At 33.4% G+C, this 23,003-nt stretch overlaps 1 protein-coding gene across 1 annotated transcript in view; it reads right to left on the bottom strand.

Moving 5' to 3' along the window:
* LOC111146101 (leucine, glutamate and lysine rich 1) overlaps window positions 1–23,003 on the bottom strand; it is a 173,937-nt gene that overhangs the window by 68,703 nt on the left and 82,231 nt on the right. Inside the window, exon 6 of the mRNA XM_022501491.1 lies at window positions 17,334–17,519. Within this exon, the coding sequence (XP_022357199.1) occupies window positions 17,334–17,519 (186 nt within the window). The remainder of the gene's footprint in view (window positions 1–17,333; window positions 17,520–23,003) is intronic.

Here is a 23,003-nt window from a genome sequence, read left to right on the forward strand (position 1 = left end):
TCAGATATTTAAAATTTGGAAGTGAATTACATTCTAATAATAAGAATAAAAAATTTACTTCAGAATGCAAAAAAAAAAAGTGCTTCTAAACCTTCATTGTAGTTTATTCTAAACATTAAACCAACCCAATATAACATGAAAATAATTCTAACTTATGGGGCACTTATGAAATATTACAAATTATGGATGGATAAGATAAGAGGAGCTTAACTCTAATGTTTTTACCCTGATTAAAACTACTCTCTCTCTGAACTGGCAAACAAATACATCATTTATCTCATAGGAATAATCCTAATGGATTTAGAAACTACTGAGTACTTTAGAATAGTACTCTGTTTTCTGAAAATTTGTACATATAATTCACAAATCATACATACATATTTTAATGAGATTTTTTTTTTCAAGACTAGAAAATACTAGTAATCGATATGGACAGGGACCTACTATGAACACATTTTTATTAGCTAAAAATATTTATGGGATAAAAAGAAAAATACTTAGGTTTAATAATAAAGGAAATGAATACATGGAAGATAGAGAAGTTTAGATCTAAAAATATTTAAGACATTTTCAAATAGAGTCATATAACCATATAAACATCTGTTTCTTTAATGAATCAGTGTGTTTCACAATCAGAATGCTTACAGAGATTTCTATATGCAGGACAGTTTTATGCAAGACTATGTAAGAGATGAAGTACATGGTCAACCACACAGGGCTCTGATTCTTGCTACCCTCCTTCCCCTTGCTGTGCTGGGATGGCGAGAAAATAGGCAAAGGGCAAGAATTTCTTCAAAAGATTGCTTTCATACTTTGTGCTAATTGCATTAAACAAATTCTACCACCCAATTACGTAATTTAAAAGAGTCAAACAAAAAAACAAAGACAGTTTATAATTTGAAGACAAAAGAGATGATAAGGCAACACTCAGATATGTGAAAAGATTTACTATAAGGATATATATCACAATATTTTAGTAGAAAAAAAGTGAAAACAACCATCCAAAACTAGGATACAGTTAAATAAGTTATGATTCACCCTAAATCAAAATGCCAAGAATACTTTGACATGAAAAATTTTCAGAAGAGAGGAAATGGGAGACTGGAGATTATAAAACTCTATTATTCTATTCTTATAAAAAAATATATTCAAGACAGAGGGTCTAGGAGGATATGCATTAAATGTTTAGAACTCCCTCTGAATGTTGAGATTTCCCAATCAATAGTGAACATGGCTTATTTGGGTAACAGAAAACAAAAGAATCATATTAAAGTAGCCTAAAAACATACCCATACCCATACCCATCTCATCACCCATTACGTAACCCATCAGGAGTTCCCATAACCTATCATTAGGTGTCTACTGTCCTCCAGACAGACCTCTTCTGCCTACCCCTTATGGAAACTTGTGCTTATCACCAGTACTGGAAATGGTCTGGTACAATAGCTCTCCTGAAGCATAAATTAATGATAACAAGATATATGTTTTAATGCTCCCATGTGGTGGAATTTAAGAGTTAAGAGCCCAAGTTTTGTCAGCACAGTTCTAGAGTCAGGTTCCAATTGTGCTCATTAGTAACTATGTGGCTTTGGACAAATGACTTTATTCCCCTAAACCTTGGTAAACTCAACTGTAAACTGGAGATAATAAAAGTGATTAATCTAGGAGGGCAGGAGGGTAATGATAAATGAGTACACTGTGACTATATTGTGCATGGCACGTGGTTAGTAATTCATGAATATTAGCTATTATTTAGACTGTTGTAGGAAAGCTACCTGAACGCGTAGGAATGATTTTTGTTTTTTAATGATGTAAGGATAGTATTAGTGATTAGCAAGGAGAAGAGGGATGCTGGTAAGAGCTGAGACATTGGACACAGGGCATGTGGGGTGGTCATTTATTTCTCATTCTGACAGAATAGCTATTACTCATGCTATTGGCCCAGATAAAGTGGATAATCTGTAAATGTCTATAAGCAGTAGGTTGTGTGCCTGGGTGAGTCCATGAGTGAAAGAGTGACTAGTATTGTTTAAGCAAAGGCTGACTAGAATATAAATTAGTGGAGGCAAATGGACCTTTGGGCAAACAGGAATTAAAATTCATGGTTTTCCTTTATTATTAAAAGAGTACTTTTTAAATTCTAATACTTCAGCTCAACTATAATAATTTGGTTGACTATTATACCAGGAAAACCAACTTAAAATGTAGTTAAATATTCTATATTTGTGTAGTTCTTTAGGGGTTCCTACATTTTATTTTTTAAATTCTCTTAATGCTCTAAGATAGATTAGAGCTCTAAGATAGGTCACATTTCCATTCTAAGATAGGTCATATTTCCATTTTACCGGTGCAGTAATTGAGTCAAAGAAATTAATAATTTGTCCAAAATCCTGTAAAAGGACTGTTTTTACAGAGCCAGAAAGCAGAAGTATTTGACCGCTGGATCACTATTTTTTTTAACTGAGCCATATTGCTCATTATGACTATTTTTCACCTTAATAGAGAAGCTACTAATTAAGGAATACAGCATTTCCACATGTTACAACAGATGCTAAGTCAAAGAAGTCAGATATGAAAGATTACATATTGTGTGGTTCTATTTACATGAAATGTCCATACCAGGTAAATCTATGGAGACAGAAAGTAAATTAATAATTGATGGGGGAAGGGAAGTAAGGTACAGGTAGCGACTGTTAAAGACCATGATGTTTGTTTTTGGGAGGATAGAAAGGCTCTAGATTTTGATGGTGGTCATATACTTCTATAAATATCCTGAAAACTATTAAGCTGTACACCTAAAACGGGTGAATTTTATGGTATTTAAATTATTTCTTGATAAGGCTATTTTTAAAAAATGCAATGAAGATGTTAAAATATATGCAAAATAACTTTATTAAAATATTTGTGTGTTATTTATTACACCAAAAAGCTTACTGAAAAATAATGTAAGTTTTCTCACTTGGGATAAATTTGGAATTGGTCAAATAAATTTTAGGAAAGACGATAATGCTGAAATGATTTATCTGAACTCCATCTTCCAATATTTGTGACTACTGACAAAAAGTAAAGGACATTCTATCCTGCCAGGTGAAAGGAAAATCATTTAAGTGGACTGATTTGTGGGTCACAATGACCTCTGAGAAGAGTATTATCAATTTAGATAAATTGTGCATTTTGGAGGTTATATTAGTGTAAGCTAAACATAAAATTACAAAACTTACGTAAATAAGTCTTTAAAAAAGAGCCAAGAATTTAGTCTTCAAAATTTTATATGCTTACTTTCCTGTGAAAAAGATTAAATTTTGACATTAAGAATTAGGCTGCTATAGGGCACCTGAGTGGCTCAGTCAGTTAAGCATCTGCCTTCAGCCCAGGTCATGATCTCAGGGACCTGAGATCAAGCCCCACATCAGGCTTTCTGCTCAGCCAGGAGCCTGCTTCTCCCTCTTCTCCCCACTCATGCTCACTGGTCATAATTGTGCTCTCTGTCACTATCTTTGTCTGTCAAATAAATAAATAAATAAATAATCTTTTTTAAAAAAAGAATTAAGCTGCCATTAATAGCTTATTATTTACTTTTAAACCACTATTAAACTATATGGGCCAGAGTTATCACTTGAATTTCAATTTTTGAATGTCTATATTTTGAAAGATAAAGGGAAATGTGGAAAAAACAAGGCTAAAATTTTTTATGTAGAAAAATGGTCATGAAAACTCTAAACCTGAATCAAAGTTGAAATCATTTAATGGTGATTTAAAAGAAAAAATAAAAATGTAAAAATAAGAACATTTATTTAACTTTGGAAACAAGCAAATGCCATCAGAGTTAGAATCAAATTACAGCACAATATCACCCAGAGGGGCCTCCAAGGCCTTAGTCCAACCCATCCATTGCCTAGATGTGGACATCCCTCATCAGGGAGAAATGGCATGTCAGAGTCACATGGCTAATGTCTAGTCATCATCTTCTGATTCTTGGCCCAACATGCTTTCATTTAATACAACATTAGTGGGAAATGTTGGTAGGGGGTAAGTGGAGAGACACAACAAAGAGATAGTTATATATTTTTAAATGGAGAAAGATAAGTTTATCTAAAGGTGTATTCTAAAAGTAAGAGAATTGGGAATATAAAATATTAGAATGATTTTTAAATTTTATTTTTAAGGGAACACAATAATGATATAATAGTGAGCATAGGTCTAAAATTGCAAGTATAATATTTCTCCTAACTCCTTTTACTAGGCCCTCATTACCCTGATATCAACCAGACAAGGATACTATAAGAAAAGAAACTTATAGGCCAATATCCCTGATGAACACAGATGCAAAAATCCTCAATGAAATACCAGCAAACCAAATTCAACCATACATTAAAAAGGATCATAAACCCTAATCAAGTGGGATTTAGGCCAAGGATGCAAGGATGGTTCAATGTCCACAAATAAATCTATATGATACACCACATTAACAAAATGAAGGATAAAAATAATATGATCATCTAAACAGATACAGAAACAGCATTTGATAAAATTCAACATCTACTTATGGTAAAAATTCTCAATAAAATAGGAATGGAGGAAAAGTACTTCAACATAGTAAAACCATATGTGACAAGCCCACAGCTAATACCACACTCAATGATGAAACACTGAACACTTTTTCTCTAAGATACAGGAATAAGACAAGGATGCCTACTCTTGCTACTTTACCCAAAACAGTATTAGAAATCCTAACCAGAGAAATTAAGCAAGAAAAAGAAATAGGCATCAAAATTAAAAAGGAAGTAGATGGTCATTATATGCAGATGACATAATATTATATATATGGGAAACCCTAAAGACTAAACCAAAAATTTTAAGAACAAATAGATGTTGCAGGATACAAGGTCAATAAGCAATAATCTGTTGTGTTTCTCCCTAATAGCAAACTATCAGAAAGAGAAATTAGGAAGACAATTTCATTTGCAATTGCATCAAAAAGAATAAAATATCTAGGAATAAATTTAACCAAGGAGGTAAAAGGCCTGAACACTGAAAACTATTAGACATTAATGGAAGAAACTGAAGGAGACACAAATAAATGAAAAGATATTCTGTGTTCATGGATTAGAGGAATTAATATTGTTAAAATGCCCATATTACCCCCCAAAAAATGTATCAGTGCAATACCTGTTAAAATTCCATCAACATTTTTCACAGAAATAGAAGAAACTAACTAAAATTTGTATAGAACCATGAAAGATTCTGAAGAGCTAAAGCAATCTTGAGAAAGAATAGCAAAGCTGAAAGCATCATGCTGTCTAATTTCAAACTTTCTTACAAAGCTATGATAATCAAAACTGTCATATTGGCATAAAGACAAACTTATAGATCAATGGAACAGAACTGAGAGCACAGAAACCCAAACATTTATGGTCAATTAGTTTACAACAAAAGAGCCAAGAATAGATGGTAAGGAAAAGACAATCTTTTCAATAAATGGTGCTGGGTAAACTGGACAGCTACATGCAAAAGAATGAAACTGGACTACTATCTTATACCATACACAAAAATTAACTCAAAATGGACTAAACACTTGAATATAAGACCTGCAGCCATAACACTCCTAGAAAACATGGGTGGTAACCTCTTTGATATTGGTTTTGGCAATGATGCTTTAGATTTTATATCCAAAGCAAAGGCAATAAAATCAAAAAATCGACAATTAGGACTACATCAAACTAAAAAGCTTCCAAATAGCAAAGGAAACCACCAACAAAATTTAAAGGCAATGTACCAAATGGGAGAAAACATTTGCAAATCATGTATCTGATAAGAGATTAATATCCAAAACACATAAAGAACTCATACAACTCAACAGCCATAAAGCAAACAATCAGATTAAAAAGTGGGCAGAGGATCTGAATAGCCATTTTTCTAAAGAAGATATACAGCTGGTCAACAGGCACACGAAAAGGCGCTCAACATCACTAATCATTATGGAAATACAAATCAAACCACACTGACCTATCACTCCACACCTGTTAAGATGGTTATTATCAAAAAGACAAGAGGTAACAAGTGTTGGTAAGACTGTGGAGAAAAGGGAGCCCTTGTGTATTATCAATGAGAATGGAAAGTGGCGGTATAGCTACTATGGAAAACAGCATGGACATCCTGAAACATTTAAGAGTAGAACTATGATGTGGTACAGCAATTCCACTTTTGGGTATTTATCCGAAGAAATTAAAACACTAACTTAAAAAAATATATGCAGCCCAATGTTCATTGCAGCATTATTTATAATAGCTAAGATATGGAAGCAACCTATGTACCCATTCCTGGATGAGTGGATAAAGAAAATGCAGTACGTATATACAATGCGGTATTACTCAGTCATGGGCCCAGCACGCTTCCGCTGCGCAACTCTGCTGGTATTACTCAGTCATAAAAAAAGAATGAAATTTTGCCAGGGATGGACCTTGGGGGAATTATGCTAAATGAAATAAGTCAGACAGAGAAAGACAAATACTGTATGATCTCACTTACGTGTGGAATCTAAAATATATTCAAATACATGAATATGTTTAGTCAGTCAAAAAAGCACATTGACTTTGAACAACACGGGGTCTAGAAGCACTGACCCCCTGTTCAACTGAAAATCTGCGTATAACTTTTGACTTCCCCCAAACCTAACTGCTAATAGTTTATTGCTGAACGGAAGCCTTACCAATAACATAAAGAGGCAATTAACACATATCTCATATGTTACATGCATTATATACTACATTCTGACAATGAAGCAAGAAAAAAACATTAAGAAAATTATAAGAAGAGAAAATACATTTACAGTACTGCACTTGTATTTACTGATACCATAAGTTTACATTATTTGTTTGCAAAATGGTCATCTGTCAGTACCCACCTCAATATTTTCTTATATGCTACAAGAGACCGTAGATGTCATATGTGTTACTAACACTAGACATCAAAAATGAAAAGATAATACATGGTCTGTGTTTGTATGTGTAATTTTGATAAATTTTATCTTTTATAATGGATTTGTGCACATTTTATGGTAGTAAATGATAAAACAGACTAGTGTCTATGTATGTATATCTATATCTATTATGCATTCATGGCATACCTAACTTTCATATTTTTTGCAATATCTCTAGCCTATACAGTTTGTCGTGAGTTTTTTCATATTGGCCCAAATCTCCAAAAATATTTCCAATAGTATTTGCTGAAAAATAATCTGCATATAAGTGGACCTGTGCAATTCAAACCTGTTGTTCAAAGCTCAACTGTATAACATGTTAGCTCATTTAATAAGAGAAAGAATCTAAGAGAGAATAAGAAACTATTAAGAGCATGGATAATAACAAGCTGATTGAAGGATAAGGGAGAATATATAGTATAGGGCCTGAATGAATGCTCTGAAGGAAATAATGGAAGGCAGAAGGTGGAGCAGAGAATTAGGCAAGGAATACAGGAGGGAAGTTGTTCAACTAGTACTAGAAAGGAAGCTGTATTGTGACGCTTATCATTTAAAGCTAGTTCTGCAGCAATGGAGGTCCAGTAAAATGATTCATAGAAAGGATCATAAACCATGCAAATGCTTAGAACTGGATTTAGGATTATAAATAATAAGCCATTTATAGTGATCATCAAAAATTAATTTAAATACTATCTATTGTTTCCTTGAGCAAATTGTTACATTTCTTAAAAATAAGACACAGAAAGAGTTATGAAATGATATATCAGTCTGCCTTTATTTTAATTTGCCCAAAGAAAATTTAAAATGCTATGCCCATTATGTTAATCCAGTCATTTATCTGGGGAGAAGATATCTACTGTGATATGCTGGTTTTGCCTCTTTGCAAATGGTTGACATGATTTCTGAAAAGACATTAATAAGTTGGAGAAGCTATAGATGATGATTATGAAGAAAGGAGAAAATGTTAAGGACATTAGTTGGTTAGTAAGAGAAAAATTAAGCATGCATTTAAAAGAAGCAGAATAAAAAGTAAGAGTGTTAAAGTTCATGAAAATTATGAAAGTAAATGCCATTTGATGGCAGAAAAAGCACAACTAAAAATAATTTGAATGACAACAAAATTGGAGCTAAAGAAATTTGTAGTCTATTCTTAATATAGAAGAGAAAAATATCTGTCAAGAATGGCTAAAGTTAAAGAGTGCCAGCACATGCATCCAGTGTGGAGTTAGGAAGTCAGAAATCCTGTGAAGACCCATGAAGAGCTGAAGAATACCTATACGCTAGAAGTCATAGCAACGATGAGGCCAGTTGGCCACATGTGGTCAATGTCCAATAAACACTTGTTGAAAAAATAAAGTTAAACTCAGAGGCATGGTCAGCCCAGGGACAAGAGGTGAGGTGTGGGATGAACCTAATGACTAGGTTCATGGACAGTGGGCAGAAATAAAATCAGATGATCCCAAATAGAAAATAGTGAGAGGAGGAGAACAGGAGGGCAGGTTTGGGTCCCTGGAGGTGAGGACACCTGAGAAAAACCCCAAGAAAGTTTACCAGATTTGTGATACAACACTGCTAAGACCTGAGACAGAAACTTGACTGTCTCTCCTGCACTTGTAGTTTTCTTAAACCATTGTAACCATCTTGGAAAAATGAATTAGGAAAAAAGGATACACTGGTACAATCAGTTCACTAGAAGGCTATTTGTGGATAAAGCAAGAGGTACATTTATGAACATTTTTCTAAACGTTCTGACAATTTCTAACACGGGCATAAGATTGTGTGTAGGGGGTGGTGGTAAAAACAAACAAATGAATAAACAAAACAAAATCCCCCAAACCCAGTGCCCTTCATAGGTAGTTTCATAGGAAGTTCTATTTGTCATCACTAGTTGAGATCGTTAGAGTCATCATTAGCTTTAATGATCCTGTCCACTCTGACTTGCCAATTTTAAATAGTAAGAGAGATGTAACAGCATTTTAACATGCTTTCTCTCTCTGTTAACATAGTTCGGGTGTTACCCATGAAGTGAACCTATTCAGCAGCACCAGAAATGAAACCCTAATTTAGTCTTGAAATTATGTGCCACTTTGCTCTGCAATTACACTGTCCTTTAGACGAGTTTATATTGCATCTATAACTATACAACCTATACATACACTACTGAACAGATCAGTGTCTCCAGCTGCACTTTTGATTTGAATATAGCTGTACTTAAATGAAGGTGAGGTCTTAATGAGTATAGAAACCATGACTAATTAGTACTACAATGTTTTGGTGAGGTTTTTTAATGTAGGAAGTGGAATGTGAGCTAAATCTTAAAAGATGTGTAAAGTTTTTTTTTGTTTTTGAAGAAAGGTAATTAAAATAACATAGAGAGTAATTTAAAAGAGGGGAAGAATCACTTATATTTTTATCACCCTAAAACTTATAAAAATAATATTTTCATGATGCTTTCTGGTTTCCATTCATGAATAAATGTATTTTGACATAATTGTAAGGTACATATAATTTTGTCAGTTCTTTTACTATGTAATATTACAATTATAGTATTTCCCATGTTGATACCCCATGTTCATATTGTCATTTTATAAGTCTGGATAATGTTCTAAGTGATGGTATATGATAATTTATTACCCATTTCATTAATGTTGCAGATAAAGTATTTCTAATCATTCACTATTAAAAACATGATCTTTACATATAAATAATTTTTTGTCTTCCATTTCCCAAGCATAGATTCTCAATAAGGAGATTACTTGATCACAAACATTTCTGTGGGTTATAAAAATACATAATTATTGTCATCAAATGAAGGGAAACTTTAACATTGACGTCTCTGTACTAATTTTTTAAAAAGATAATTTTTTGTTTATTTAATTATTAGTGATCAAGCATTTTGTGCTTATTATATTTCCTCTGTTTGTTTCTGTTTTTCAGCCATTTGCCTGTTTGGGGTCTTGGGAGTTTTCATACATAGTTAAATAAATTCTTTATATGATACAGATTGTAACTCTTTGCATACCATATATGATACACACATTTTATTGTCTTCTATCTTTAGGTGGTTTGGCAGGATACAAAGTCAATGTACAGAAATCAGTGGCTTTCTTATACACTAACAATGAAAATACAGAAAGGGAAATTAGAGAATCGATTCCATTTACTATAGCACCAAGAACCATAAGATACCTGGGAATAAACCTAACCAAAGAGGTAAAGGATCTGTACACGAGGAACTACATAACACTCATGAAAGAAATCGAAGAAGACACAAAAAGATGGAAGACCATTCCATGCTCTTGGATCAGAAGAATAAACATTGTTAAAATGTCTATACTGCCTAGAGCAATCTATACTTTTAACACCATTCCAATCAAAATTCCCCCAGTATTTTTCAAAGAACTGGAGCAAATAATCCTAAAATTTGTATGGAATCAGAAGAGAAGCCGAATTGCTAGGGAAATGTTGAAAAAGAAAAACAAAACTGGGGGCATCACGTTACCTGATTTCAAGCTTTACTACAAAGCTGTGATCACCAAGACAGCATGGTACTGTCAGACACATAGACCAGTGGAACAGAGTAGAGAGCCCAGATATGGACCCTCAACTCTATGGTCAAATAATCTTTGACAAAACAGGAAAAAATATACAGTGGAAAAAAAGACAGTCTCTTCAATAAATGGTGCTGGGAAAATTGGACAGCTATATGTAGAAGAATGAAACTCGACCATTCTCTTACACCATACACAAAGATAAACTCAAAATGGATAAAAGACCTCAGTGTGAGATAGGAATCCATCAGAATCATAGAGGAGAACATAGGCAGTAACCTCTTCAATATCAGCCGCAACTTCTTTCAAGATATGTCTCCAAAGGCAAAGGAAACAAAAGCGAAAATGAACTTTTGGGACTTCATCAAGATCAAAAGCTTCTGCACAGCAAAGGAAACAGTCAACAAAACAAAGAGGTTTGGCAGTTTTAAAGTCAGAGATTTTATATTTTTTAAAGGCAAAATCTGTCTATCTTACCCTTTGTAATTTTTAAAGTGTTGCTTTATCCCTCCATGATTTGGATAAGTTCTGTATCCTTTTTTTTTGGGTACTAGTTTATCCTGTTATTTTTTTTCTTATTGAATTTGAGGTTGATTTTTGAGTATTTGATTTATTTTGTTTTAGTTATCCCTATGCCGCTTATCACATAATTTTGCTTTTCCCCATTTGTTAATAATGATTCTTACCTTAAAATCTGATTCACCTTCTGAATTTGGTATTCTGTTCTAAAAATATACATTGCTATTTTTTAAAACTGCAACACATTCCTATAATAACATATTCTAAATATGCTAGGGCTAGGTGGCCAAACATGGTTCTTACTTTTCAGACTATTTTTAAAATATATTTTTCCCAAGAGCTGACCCAAAAACAATTGACACCAAGCAACAGAAGCTTTAAGAATTCATTCCAAGATCAACCAGATTCAGGACCAGAGGAGGAAGTAAGGGGATCAGGTAACATATATACATTACAGTTTCCAAAAAAAATATAAGATATCACATTCTCTAATGTTTTACTGTTCTTCTAAGAAATTATAATATTCAAAGAAACTGCTTACTTTCTAAGCCAGATTATAAAGATGAAATAAAAGAGAGGCAAAAATGAAAATCTTTGTTTTGAAGAAAAATTGCCTTTTTTTTTTTTAAGGGAGAGAAAGGTGGGGCAGTGTGGGTAACAAGGGCTGGGGCAGAGGGAAAGGAAGAGAGTCTCAAGCAGACTCTACACTAAGTGCAGACCCCTGCAGGGCTCAATCTCACAATCCTGAAATCACAACCTGAGCCAAAACCAAGAGTCAGATGCTAAACCAACTGTGCCACCCAGGTGCCCCAAAACCTTGCATTTTGAAGAAAGTTATTTATAAGTGTGAAATGCACATTTTAGCAAATGTATCTTAAATTTGTCCTCTTCTTTTAAGTCTAAAGTAGCATGGCATTCAGAGTTTATTTAACATTTTTTGTTTATTTAACTTTATTTAATTTTATAAATAAGTAATTCACTTAGGTGATTCAAAATATTTTTGCAAATATCATACAGTTGAAATTGTTACACTGACATTCATAATATAAATAGGCCTATAATATTCCTTTAATATTTCTTTGTCTGATTTTGGTAGCAGTGTTGCCTTGGCCTTGTAGACTTATTTGGGAAATAGTCCCCAGTTTTCAGTTGTTTAGAAAAGACTGTATAAAATTAAGATCTTTTGTTCCTTGAAAGTTGGTAGAATTTACTTGAAAAAAAATTTGGTCTTTTCTCTGTGAGAAGACATTGATCCAATTTCTTTAGTAGTTATAGGACCATTTAATTGCTTTGAGTAAGTCTGGGTAAGGTATTTTTCTAATAGTATGTTTATTTAAGATTTCAAAGTTGTTGGTGTAATGTTAACAGCATCCACTTTTATTTTATTTATTTACTCTTTATCTGTAGACATTGCCCCTCTTTAATTGCTTGTATTTTTCATTTGTGTTTTCTCTCATCTTCTGACCAAACTTGTCAAAGGTCTACTTCGTTAGTTTAAAAAAAAAATCAATGCTTTATTTGCTTATCTTCTTTATCATGTTTTTGTTTTCTATTTCACTGATTGCCTCTTATTTTTATTATTATTTATTCTTCTATGTATTTTGAGTTTGTTCTTTCCTTTTTATATCCCTATTTAAAGCTATACATCTCCCTCAAAACACCTCTTTGGCTGTGCCCCACAAGTTTTGATAATATAGTTTTTTAATGTCATTCTTTAGTTATTTTACATTCATTTTAATTTCTGCTTAAACTCCAAAGTTATTCTGCAGTATATTTTCATAAAACTGTGAATGAGACAAGGATGTCTGCATTACGCTTCTATTCAAGATTATATATAGAGTCCCAGCCAGTACATATGTGTCATGACCCAAGGATTATGAGTGATCCAACTGAGGCCCAATGGAAAAAAAGAGGAAAAAAAAACAAGAAAAAGAAAAACAAAAGCTTTCAGGAAAAAGAATGAGTTACCTTTAAATGAAAAAGGATCAGAGCTACAGTAGACTTCTCATTTGCAGCACTGAAAGCTAGAAGTCAGAGCGTCTATAGTCTAAGAAAGAAGAACCCAATAATCTTACACTTAACTGAAATAAACTTATATCCATCAGGCTGAGAATTATTTTGTATTTCTAAGGAACATTTATAACACTTGATCATGTACACAACATAAAGGCAAGCTTAACAAACTCAAAAAGGTATTATAAACCTCATTACTTACTCAGAATACTCCCAAGTTAAATAAATAAGAAAGTAACTCCTTCCCCAAATAATTAACTATGTAGAAATTAAGAAATATACTCCTAGATAACCCTTTCACCACAGAAAAAAATTAGAAATTACACAGTATTTAGACAGCACTGAAAAGGAGAATTCATATTAAAAATATGACATAGAGAAAATTTTACTTAAAGGAAAACTTATTACCTTATATGTTTTTACTATTATATTAAAAAAAAGATGAGAAATAAAATAACTAAGTACTCCCTTCAGAAGTCCGCAAAATAAAAACATACAAACAAAAAGAAACTAGGAATAGGAAATTAACAAATATAGAAGTAAAAATTAATGTTATGGAAAATAAAATTGAAAACATAAAAAAATACAAAGGCTAGTTCTTTGAAAAGACTAAAAAATAAAGGTTTTGCAAGCTTGATAAATAATAAAAGATAAAACAAAAATAGACAAGATTAAAAATCAGAAACTAGGCCTAACCACAGATAGAGGAAATATTTAAAAGTAAGAGTATTTATGGGGCACTTGCGTGGCTCAGTTGTTGAGTGTTTGCCTTTGGCTCAGGTCACGATCCCAGAGTCCTGGGATCGAGCCCCACATCAGGCTCCCTGCTTGCCGGGAAGCCTGCTTCTCCCTCTCCTACTCCCCCTGCTTGTGTTCCCTCTCTTGCTGTATCTCTTTCTGTCAAATAAATAAAATCTTTAAAAAATAAATACATAAAATAAAATAAAGTAAAACAAGAGTATTTATGATAGTCACTTAATTTTAAGGCAAAACTCTGATAAAACTAGTGCCTCCTAATAAAGAAAAATTTATAAACCAATCTCACTTATCAATATATATGTACCAAATTTATAAATAAAATATAACCATGCAGGAAATGATATATTTAAAAACTAAATGACATACGGCTTATTCCATGAGACCAAAGATGCTTCAATATCAGGAAATTCAATAATACTAATCCATTTTACCAGTTGGTTAAAGGGGAAGACATACTATTATAATGACAGATGCTGAAAGGTGCTTAACAAAATCCAAAAGCATTTCATTTAAAATATCTAAGTAAAATTGAAACAGAAGTAAAATAGTTAATTAAAAATAAGTATTTACCAAACATCAAATATAATCCCAAGTGGCAAAACACCAATAATTTCAATTAAGATCAGGAAGAAGATGTGGATGCTCAATGTCATCATCATTAATACAGTCTCAGTTCAAATGAATTTAAAAAGATATGAACAAGACAAGAAAATAACAGATATAAACACTGGAAAAAACAGATGAACTCTTTTTCAGGGGTATTGGAGCAGGTGGTATAATTGTAAAACTAGAAAATCAAAGAGATACTAGTAAAAAACTACTAGAATTAATATGAGAACTTTATAAAGTTGGTGGATATAAGACAAATACATAAAAACCAATAGTCTTTTTTTATTCTATCAACAAGTACCAAGATTTCCAATCTTCTTCCATTCTCTTAATTAAAACTGCTCTTGTTCCTAAAGCCCTGAAAACTGATGCTGGACAACTTGAGGGTAGTTTCAAAGAAACTGCCACAGAACTCATATATACACAATCTTTGTGCCTGTTGCACTATGGGTCATTCAAAAGGATCACCAGAGTTATTAAATTACAAACCAGAAAAACTCATCTGATTCCCACTGCCTGATCCCAGTCTGTCTGAGGATGCTTCAAACCTGACATCTGAAAATCTTCTCACTGGCAGTACTGGAGACTCAGACACTGGGTTTGTAATTTGCTCCATCCACTAACCCATATTTTTCTTTTGTTCCCATGAAAGTGCCTCTTATTAATTATCTGATTGCTTGCTAAACAGAACAGTCTATATGATGGCTAACACCACCTGCTCCACAATTAAAGCCTTAAGTGACTCTCAAAATAGCATTACATTATTAAACATTGAAATAACTCATTCATAAAGCACTTCTCCAAAATAAAATGGCATTAAATATTATAACTGCTGCATAGGATGAACATGTGCCGTCATAAAAACAGAATGCTATGTATATATTCCAGATTATCATAAAAATGTAACAGAATTGCTAAAAGATATAAATATTCAAACTGGCATTTTAAACAATCCCTCCCTCTCCTTTAATAATTGGTTAAATTCCTGGCCTGGAGGAGGATTTTAGTCAACTATCAAAGATCTCTTTATTGGGCTTCTTTTTCTCATAATAATTTTAATCATTTTTTTTTCCAACGTCTCTCCACACAGTGCCAAGACTCCTTCAGTGCCATAACTTCAAGCTGACAGATGATCCTTTCTACCCAAGAAGATTCATATAGGCTGTCTACCTTGGATTCAGCTGTCTCTGCCTTTCATAACTCCTATATCCCCAACTGACTAATGTTGACTCCTAGGTAGGGACATCTCTACGCCCGTATTCATCAGGAAAAAGTTACAGATGATAAAATCTTTCACCCTCAGCAACCTGAAAAATTTAAGGGTCAAAATTGTTCACAAGATAAATGATGAGGAGAACAAAGGCAAGAGAAATGCACTAAAGTATTCTCCTTAAACTGGCAGCCTGCTGATAAATCCCTGAGACATGCAGAGTGTGACATTCCTCAAGGAACTCATGGCTGCCTTACCGTTGATGTTTCACTGAAGACTAAAGCAAACTTATCTTAATAATAGCAAGCCCTCCAACATCCTGGAGACCTTGCTTTTAACATGCACAAATTCCTTCAGACTATCCCTAACTCCTACTAACTAAAGGGTATAGAACCTGTTTCTCCTCACAATCCCCATACAGCTCTTTCTGCCCATGGTCCTGTCCCTGTGCTATAATAAAAACACCTTCTTACACCAAAAAACAAACAAACAAAAAAAAACAAACATTAAGAAGCTGAAATAGAGAAAATATCCCATTTATAGTAGATGCAAAACCATGATAGTGATAAATTTAACAAAAATGACAAACATTCAAATAAAACTATGAAATCATTTGAAAACAAACAAATTTAAAGAAATGAAAGGACATATATTCTTGAATGAGAAGATTTGATAATATTAAAAAGGCTTACTATCACTAAAATGTCAATTCTCCAAAATTTACTATATAAATATAATGTAATTCCAGCTAGAACCCCGATGGGATTAGAATTAAATGAACTGCCTTAATGTTTATGTGGAAGAATAACTGCTTGTGAATCTATAATAAAATATAAAGACTGGAGGAGAAATACTTTACTAGATAACTATTTAGAGTCTTTGGGTTAGAAGTAAATAAAGGATCTTAAAAAGTTCAAATCAAAGAATAACTCCAAACATATATTTAAAAAGTAAGAATGGTGGAGGAAGAAAAGACTTACCAGCTATGAGAATATGCTATTAAGTCACTATATTCGAATGAATATGTATTACTGGTATTTTAAATAAATTAGTGGAACAGAACAGAGAACACAGTAATCAATGTTATTAGCATATATAAAATTTTAACATACGACAGATGATAGTACTATTCAGTGGAAAGGATGGATTATTTAATATATAATACTGATACAACTGGTTATCCACTTGGAAAGAATAAAATTAGACCCCCACATCTCACACCATATAAAAAACACATCTTACATGTTTGTTTGTTTTTTTGTTGTTGTTGTTTGACAGACAGATTACAAGTAGGCAGAGAGGCAGGCAGAGAGAGAGAGGAGGAAGCAGGCTCCCCGCTGAGCAGGGAGCCCGATGCGGGGCTCAATCCCAGGACCCTGGGACCATGACCTGAGCTGAAGGCAGAGGCTTTAACCCACTGAGCCACCCAGGTGCCCCACATCTTACATGTATTAATGACTTAAATGTAGGAAAACTCAGGAGACTATCTGTACAATTTAAGAATGGGAGGCATATTCACTTAAGTCTCATCACTCTAAATAGCAGAATGGGAAGGGAAGATTGTAAACATGGATCACAGACACAGTTATTGACATAGTTACTAGTAATTAGGCATATTTGCAACAGAAACTAATTAAAGCAAGATTTTATTATGGCTAGTTGCTAACAACAGCAAAAAACAATTCTCTTTTACCTAGTACTTCTTTTTGCAAGTCATGGCATCTGGTTTGCAAGTTTACTTCCTGTTGTTTGGATGCCTGAATCTGCTGAGACCTCAATATGGCTGCATCTGACAATAATTTCAGATTTTTCATTTCCTCTTCAAGGCATATCTTATTTCTCTGGGACACTGTCAAACTTTTCTTTAGTATCTCTATTTCTGTAAGGAAGATTCAAAGTTTACAAATAGACAAAATTGAATCATAAATCATTTCCCCATAGAATGATTATTTCCTTTTAGAAAATTAATAGTTGAAAGTCAAGATGACTTTTCTGTCGGCATAATGACACCTAACCAAAAAATTTAAATTTAGTAGTTATTCAGAAAAAAGAAATAAAAAGGATTATATTGCTAAATGATGCATGAAAACTTTTAGTAGTTTAGCCTTTAAATTGTAATAAATGGCAATCCATCTTGCTTCTCAAATACATAAATGAATAACATAATATCTGCATAATGTTCCGAGTTTTATTGAAATTGTTTTCTTGGCAACATGATTGAGAAAAGTAAATTTAAAATGTGCTAGCATGAGCTAGTTGGGTGGCATTTCTAGGAGAGTAACTAGGGTACATTCTATACAAATTATGAAGAAAGGCAGTAGCGATGGAGAGGAATAAAAATATGCAGTGTCTAAAACTAATAAATTTATGGACAGAAAGTATTAGTTAATATACCTTAATGATTCTAATAATACTCTGTGCCCTCAAAATGAGACCAGAATTTCATTATAGCAATCACTTGTCATTATTCTATCTACCTAGATTAAACTTAATAAAAATATGCCTTCATAGCATTATGTAGATTTAAATGTGCTAGTTTTGTACAATTTTGTGAGAAATGCATGGAGCATATTATCCTTCAGAATAATTATCAAGCTCTCCTTTAATCAGTCTCCTCAGCACTACTGTCTTAAACCAGTATTAAAGTATTTAAAGAACCCCACAATAATAATAAAATACTATAAAATTTGTACCACAATTAATTTGAATTGATGAGGATGTGGTCTACATGAAAATCTGGACAGTCTGCTTCTTCAGATAATTCACTTGGCATCCCCTTCCTCGGTTAGCTTATCCTGGGCCATGTGATGGGTTTAGCAAGTGACTGGGTATCAGATGAGTTTGACTTGGTCTTGGAACCACCATGGCAGAAATAGCAGCCAGAGGGGCAGCTGAAAACCAGAATCAGAGATCCATCAAACAGACATGGCAGCAGAGGCAATATGGCTGGCAAGTGGTTATAGGAGAAGTAAAGTGGTAGGCTAGACAGATAAGGAGAAGAGAACATGCCTTAAAGGATGGTGATGAATAGGATTAGGAATGTGGTCCAAGGAGAGAAAAGCAAAATATCTCTTGTGGGTGAAGAGTATGTCTAGAAGAAAACATGATCTTTAAGACAGATCTAGGGCATGAGCACAAGGGGTCTAGCATCTTCTTCACTTTTAATTATTGCTCCAAATAGAAAAGCTGGCGGAGTGACTGGGTGGCTCAGGTGGTTAAGCATCCACCTTTGGCTCAAGTCATGATCCTGGTCCCGGGATCAAGCCCCACATTGGGCTCCCTGCTCAGCGGGGGTCTGCTTCTCCATCTGCTCCTTACCCCACTAATGTTCTCTCTCTCACTCTCTCTCTCAAATAAATAAAATCTTTTAAAAAATGGAAAACCTGGAGAAATAACCTGACAGAGACCAAATAAGTAAGGTTCTACTATATTCTAATGAATGATTATTTATATGGGAATCTTTTTCCTAAGAAAAACTCTATGCTTCTAAATACTTATGGATATGCACCCATTTGTAGAAGGAAAACTGCTAACCCACTAGTGCATAAGATTTTAAAAGAAGAGAGTTTTAAGAATATAGAGGTTGCAGTTTTTCTTCACACCTAAAAAGTCTTGGGTATTCCTGTATCCATAAAAGCGGCTCCTTATGCTGAATAAATTATGTAATATCCTAATCATATCTATGTTTAAGTCAAAATGACACTGCAGAGGAGCCTGCACATGCTGTCACCTATTTTTCATTTGCCAGAATGATACTGCTTAGGTTAGCAGGCTGACTCTGTAAGTGTACACTATTCGCTGTCTCTAAAATAACTACTCATGTCAACATGACTTTCTATCTGACATTAAAAGAATAAGAATCTGCGATACAAATTTATTTGTGAAATATATTCTAACACATGGAAAAGTACAGCAAGATTTCCAAACTAACAGGAGCTGTTTCTAACATGAAATTTGGAGAGTAAACTCAATGAAGGTGAATTAACTCATCCTTGGCAAATTACACATCCCTTGTTGTTTGGCAATCCTGCTGTCAAATATTCAATCCTACCTTCATCATTCTATAACTTCATAACTGTCAGCCATGTGTCCCAGTTTGGAGTTCAGAAGTTATGATCTTTACCAGGTTAACCTATTCTGGTCATTGTACCCATCTTGTATTTCCCCTGTCTCGGCACCCCCATGAAGAAGGTTCTCCTAACCTCATTCATTTGGCCTGCCACTGCTTGTATGCTACCAGGGCCTAGAAATCTTGTCTGATGCAATCTGGAAGTGACCTAAATCTTCCTGGAACTTTCACCAATTTACACCATTTTTTTACTGCACTGATCATATGTTTACATATGACCTACTATTTGACTATAAATTATTTTAGGCCAGAGATAATACCTTGCTTATTTTTTTATTATACCCATAATTTCTACCATGATGTCCTAGAAATAATAGCAGCTCATTACATACTTACCAAATGAATAAATTCATTTCTGAAAAAAACTTCTAGTTTCTGATATACTGGTTGAATATCCTGAATATTTTTTTACCCTTCATTTCATAGGCAAGCATTCTGAGCCCCATATTATTTAATGTCAGACTAGATAAGGCAATAAAAACACATAAGCAATTGTGTGTGTTTAATAGGCTATGCAAACAGGCCTATTCTATCCCCAATTTCTTCAATTTTACAAAAAATGTGGACTATATTTCTAAGACTAATTCAGAACTTGAATTTTGAAAGTTTAAGAGCTAGTCAATCAAAAGTTACTTTGAGAATGGAAGCAAATTGATTATACACTTAAAATACTCTACCTTTAGTGTGGTGATTCTACAATATAGGATCTTTTCCTGAAATTTCTCTTATTAAAATAGGTGTGCTTTGGTTTAAGAAAACCTAATCCATGAACATTTGAACTTAAAAATCTTGATTACATAAAGAGAAAGCAACTCATTAGAGGGGTAAGAAATATTTCACTCATATCTGCTATTCAATAATAAACATACTTTGTCAGCAAGAAAATACTAAGCAACGCCTTTTCTAGGAATACTGTTTTGACTTTGATTTAAACCTAAATTTTAATGTGCAAATCTTTCAAAGTATCTTGAATAAAATTGTGCAATGTGTATGTGGTTCATGATATTTATTAATTTGTTAGGGCTGCTGTAACAAAGGACCATCAACTGGGTGGCTTAAGCAACAGAGGTTAATGTTTTTCACAGTTCTAGAGGCTAAGAAGTCTGAGAAGAGGTATTAGTTGTGTCGGTATCTTCTGAGGACCACAAAGGACAGAGCAGTTCCAGGCCTCTCTTCTTGGCTTGTAAATGGCTCTTCCCTCTGTGTGTGTCTGTTTCCAAATTTCTTCTTTTTTATAAAGAACACCAATCACAATAGATTAGAGCCCACCCACTTACATTTATTTCTTTAGGACCCTAACTCCAAATACAGTTATATTCTGAGGGATTGTGTCTTCAATATATGAATTTGGGGAAGTGACAAAATCCAGCCAATAACACTACATTTTAGAATATTTATTGGCATGTATATTGTGATTATAAATATGCCAAAAATAAACGAGCATGTGATGGATTAAAGATAAAATGGGAAAATGAAAGCAACTGTGTTAGGACAAAGGAATTAGGATTGTGAATTAGGAGGTTATTTTACTTCTTATAAAAATGTTTCATTTTTTATGTCAACTTTTCAACTGAAGAACTATGCCATGCATAATCAAATCACCCCATAAGGACATATCCATGTAGATCACAAATAAAAGCTGGTATTTTAAAAAAAGTATTTATCATTTAAAATGCTTGTAATATCGTCAAAGTGTAAAGCTAATACAGGTTTTTAGATTTAGAATAAGTATTATATAATGTTAGCTAATGAAAGTACAATTACTAGTATTAGTCTTATACAATCAATTTATCTTGATAAGATTTTTCTGTTGTTCTTAGCCACGTGGACTTAAAATTATTTTAGGTCATTATGTTTTTAAGAAACCTCTATAATTTTAGACATTCTAATAAATGTGTATTTCATTTCATTATAATTTGCATTTCCCTAAATGGTTAATGATTTTAAACAATTTTTCACATGCTTTTTTCCACCTGTATATACTTTTTTGATGAAATTTTTTCTGACATATTTTGCCCATTTCCTAATTAGTCTGTTTATTTAAAATGTAGAGTTTTAAGAGTTTTTCATGTATTCCATATTAAAGTCCTTTGGCTGATTCACGAATATCTTCTCCTAATCTGTAACTTGCCTTTTCATCCTCTTAACAGGGTCTTTTACAGAGCAAAATTTAATTTTGTTGAGGTTCTATTTATCAAGTTTTCCTTTTATGTATCGTGCTTTTAGTTCAAGTCTGAGAATCTTAGGTCCCAAAGATTTTCTAGCTGTCCTTCCTCCAACTGAATGGCTTACTTACCTTCATCAAAAATCAGTTTAGCATACTTACATGGGTCTAAATTTATATATAAATATATTTAATATATTAATTATATACTAATAAATATGTTTATCAGATAAAGGGCTAGTATCCAAAACCTATAAAGAACTTATCAAACTCAACACCCAAAGAACAAAAAATACAGTCAAGAAATGAGCAGAAGACATGAACAGACATTTCTCCAAACAAGACATCCAAATGGCCAACAGACACATGAAAAATGCTCAACATCACTTGGCATTAAAGAAATACAAATCAAAACCACAATGAGATACCACCTCACTCCAGTCAGAATAGCTAAAATTAACAAGTCAGGAAATGATAGGTGTTGTCGAGGATATGGAGAAAGGGGAATCCTCCCTATACACTGTTGATGGGAATACAAGCTGGTGCAGCCACTCTAGAAAACAGTATGGAGGTTCTACAAAAAGTTGGAAATAGAGCTACCCTAAGACCCAGCAATTGCACTACAGGGTATTTACCCCAAAGACACAAATGTAGGGACCCAAAGGGACACCTGCACCCCATTGTTTTTAGAAGCAATGTCCACAATAGCCAAACTATGGAAAGAGCCAAGATGTCCATCGACAGATGAATGGATAAAAAAGATGTGGTGTGTATATATATATATATACAATGTGGTGTGTGTATATATATATATATATATATATACAATGTGGTGTGTGTGTGTGAATATAAATCTGCCATCAGAAAAATGAAATTTTGGGGCACCTGGGTGGCTCGGTGGGTTAAAGCCTCTGCCTTCGGCTCAGGTCATGATCCCAGGGTCCTGGGATGGAGCCCCACATTGGGCTCTCTGCTCAGTGGGGAGCCTGCTTCCTCCTCTCTCTCTGCCTGCTTCTCTGCCTACTTGTGATCTCCATCTGTCAAATAAATAAATAAAATCCTTAAAAAAA

Source organism: Enhydra lutris, unplaced genomic scaffold (genome assembly GCF_002288905.1).
Source record: "Enhydra lutris kenyoni isolate GAN:26980312 unplaced genomic scaffold, ASM228890v2 scaffoldscaffold2, whole genome shotgun sequence".
Taxonomy (NCBI): domain Eukaryota; kingdom Metazoa; phylum Chordata; class Mammalia; order Carnivora; family Mustelidae; genus Enhydra; species Enhydra lutris.